This window comes from Perkinsus marinus (genome assembly GCF_000006405.1).
Source record: "Perkinsus marinus ATCC 50983 genomic scaffold scf_1104296930088, whole genome shotgun sequence".
Classification (NCBI taxonomy): Eukaryota; Perkinsozoa; order Perkinsida; family Perkinsidae; genus Perkinsus; species Perkinsus marinus.
The window spans coordinates 1-1,209 of NW_003216263.1; the positions used below are offsets into that span (position 1 = coordinate 1).

Consider the following 1,209-nt stretch of genomic DNA (forward strand, 5'->3'; position numbering starts at 1 on the left):
TAGGCGCCGGTATAAGGTGTCTCCTGTAAATGTTGTGTTGTATCTTGAGCAGCTGTTATTACTGTAATCGCGTTGTCAATTCGAGAGGATATCATAATCACTAGCAACGGTATTATAGACGTCATTGTCAACTGTATAGTTCATCTCACTATGAAGGATATCTCTCTGGTTAAAGGCCCACCTGATCCCGACGAGACCCGAGCTAGGCTTATGGCTCGGCTCGCTGCCGTTAATACTCTACCTCCCAAGGGGGCGTCCGCCTTTCGATCACTTGGGGGGAGGCGAGGCTCGGGAGGGCCAGCCTTGGTGATGCCCCATACGAATGTCAGACCGATAATGACGCAGGACGGAAGTGGAAGAAAGCTTTCTTGGGGCAAAGCAAGGATCGCAGGGACATACAAGAGGCCACCTCGGGCGGTGCCCAAGAGCCGATTTAAGAGGCTGAGGGGCCCCACGGGTGTTGTGAAGACTTGCCGTATACAGGTGAGGGAAAACAGTGTGGTGGGAGGGTCTAGTAGTGGCGCTCAGGAGCCGGAGGAAAAGCCGAAGGAAGGTCAGTGGTCGGGACCGAAGGACTTCATCAAGTACCTACTCACTCGTGACACTGCGACCGATGAGTTCTGCTACATGACTCGGTAGGACTGGGCTGTGAAATAATGAGCTGGGCCTATCCTGTGAGAGTCTGTGAAGTTCGCGGCGGCCATAGGGTGTTTTTAGTGGTATTTTAAGTAGGCCGTGTACTAAGCGTCCAGTTTTCCCGGGCTGGTATGTGATTGAATTGATGAGGAATGGGAGTTGTTTGCTATAAGAATACTCACGAGGGTTGAAGTTGAACGCACTAGGCCGAATCTCGTCAACTGATGGGTTCTCCTCGGCCTGCACCTCATTGGACTTGCTGTAGGTGTGAAGGCCCCTACGATCTGAAAATAGTGTCATTTGCGGACATAGATCCTTACGACTACTCGACGATCAGTGAGTCTTAGGGGGGAGGCGGAGCGGAGCGAAGCTGTTGGTCGTTGTAGGTATGCGAGGAATCACCTCCTTCCGGCGTAGATGTATTGAGTTTACGCCTCTACATGAATGGCAAGAGGATGAGGTTTTGTATAGGAGGATAATGAAGATTCCCTTTTTCGCAAAGTTCCCGAAATGGAAATTTGTGACAGTGTGGAGGACGACTGTGGTGAAAGAGAAGATTCAGCGGTGCCGGGG

At 51.4% G+C, this 1,209-nt stretch overlaps 1 protein-coding gene across 1 annotated transcript; it reads left to right on the top strand.

Annotated features, from left to right (window-relative positions):
• Nucleotides 1-336: 336 nt before the first annotated feature.
• On the top strand, nt 337-972 carry Pmar_PMAR020369 (hypothetical protein; the record flags this gene model as incomplete). The annotated part of the gene is made up of 3 exons (XM_002787186.1): nt 337-483; nt 529-635; nt 902-972. Coding segments are annotated over 3 exons (325 nt in total), but the record flags the coding sequence as incomplete, so codon positions are not given.
• Nucleotides 973-1,209: the final 237 nt, after the last annotated feature.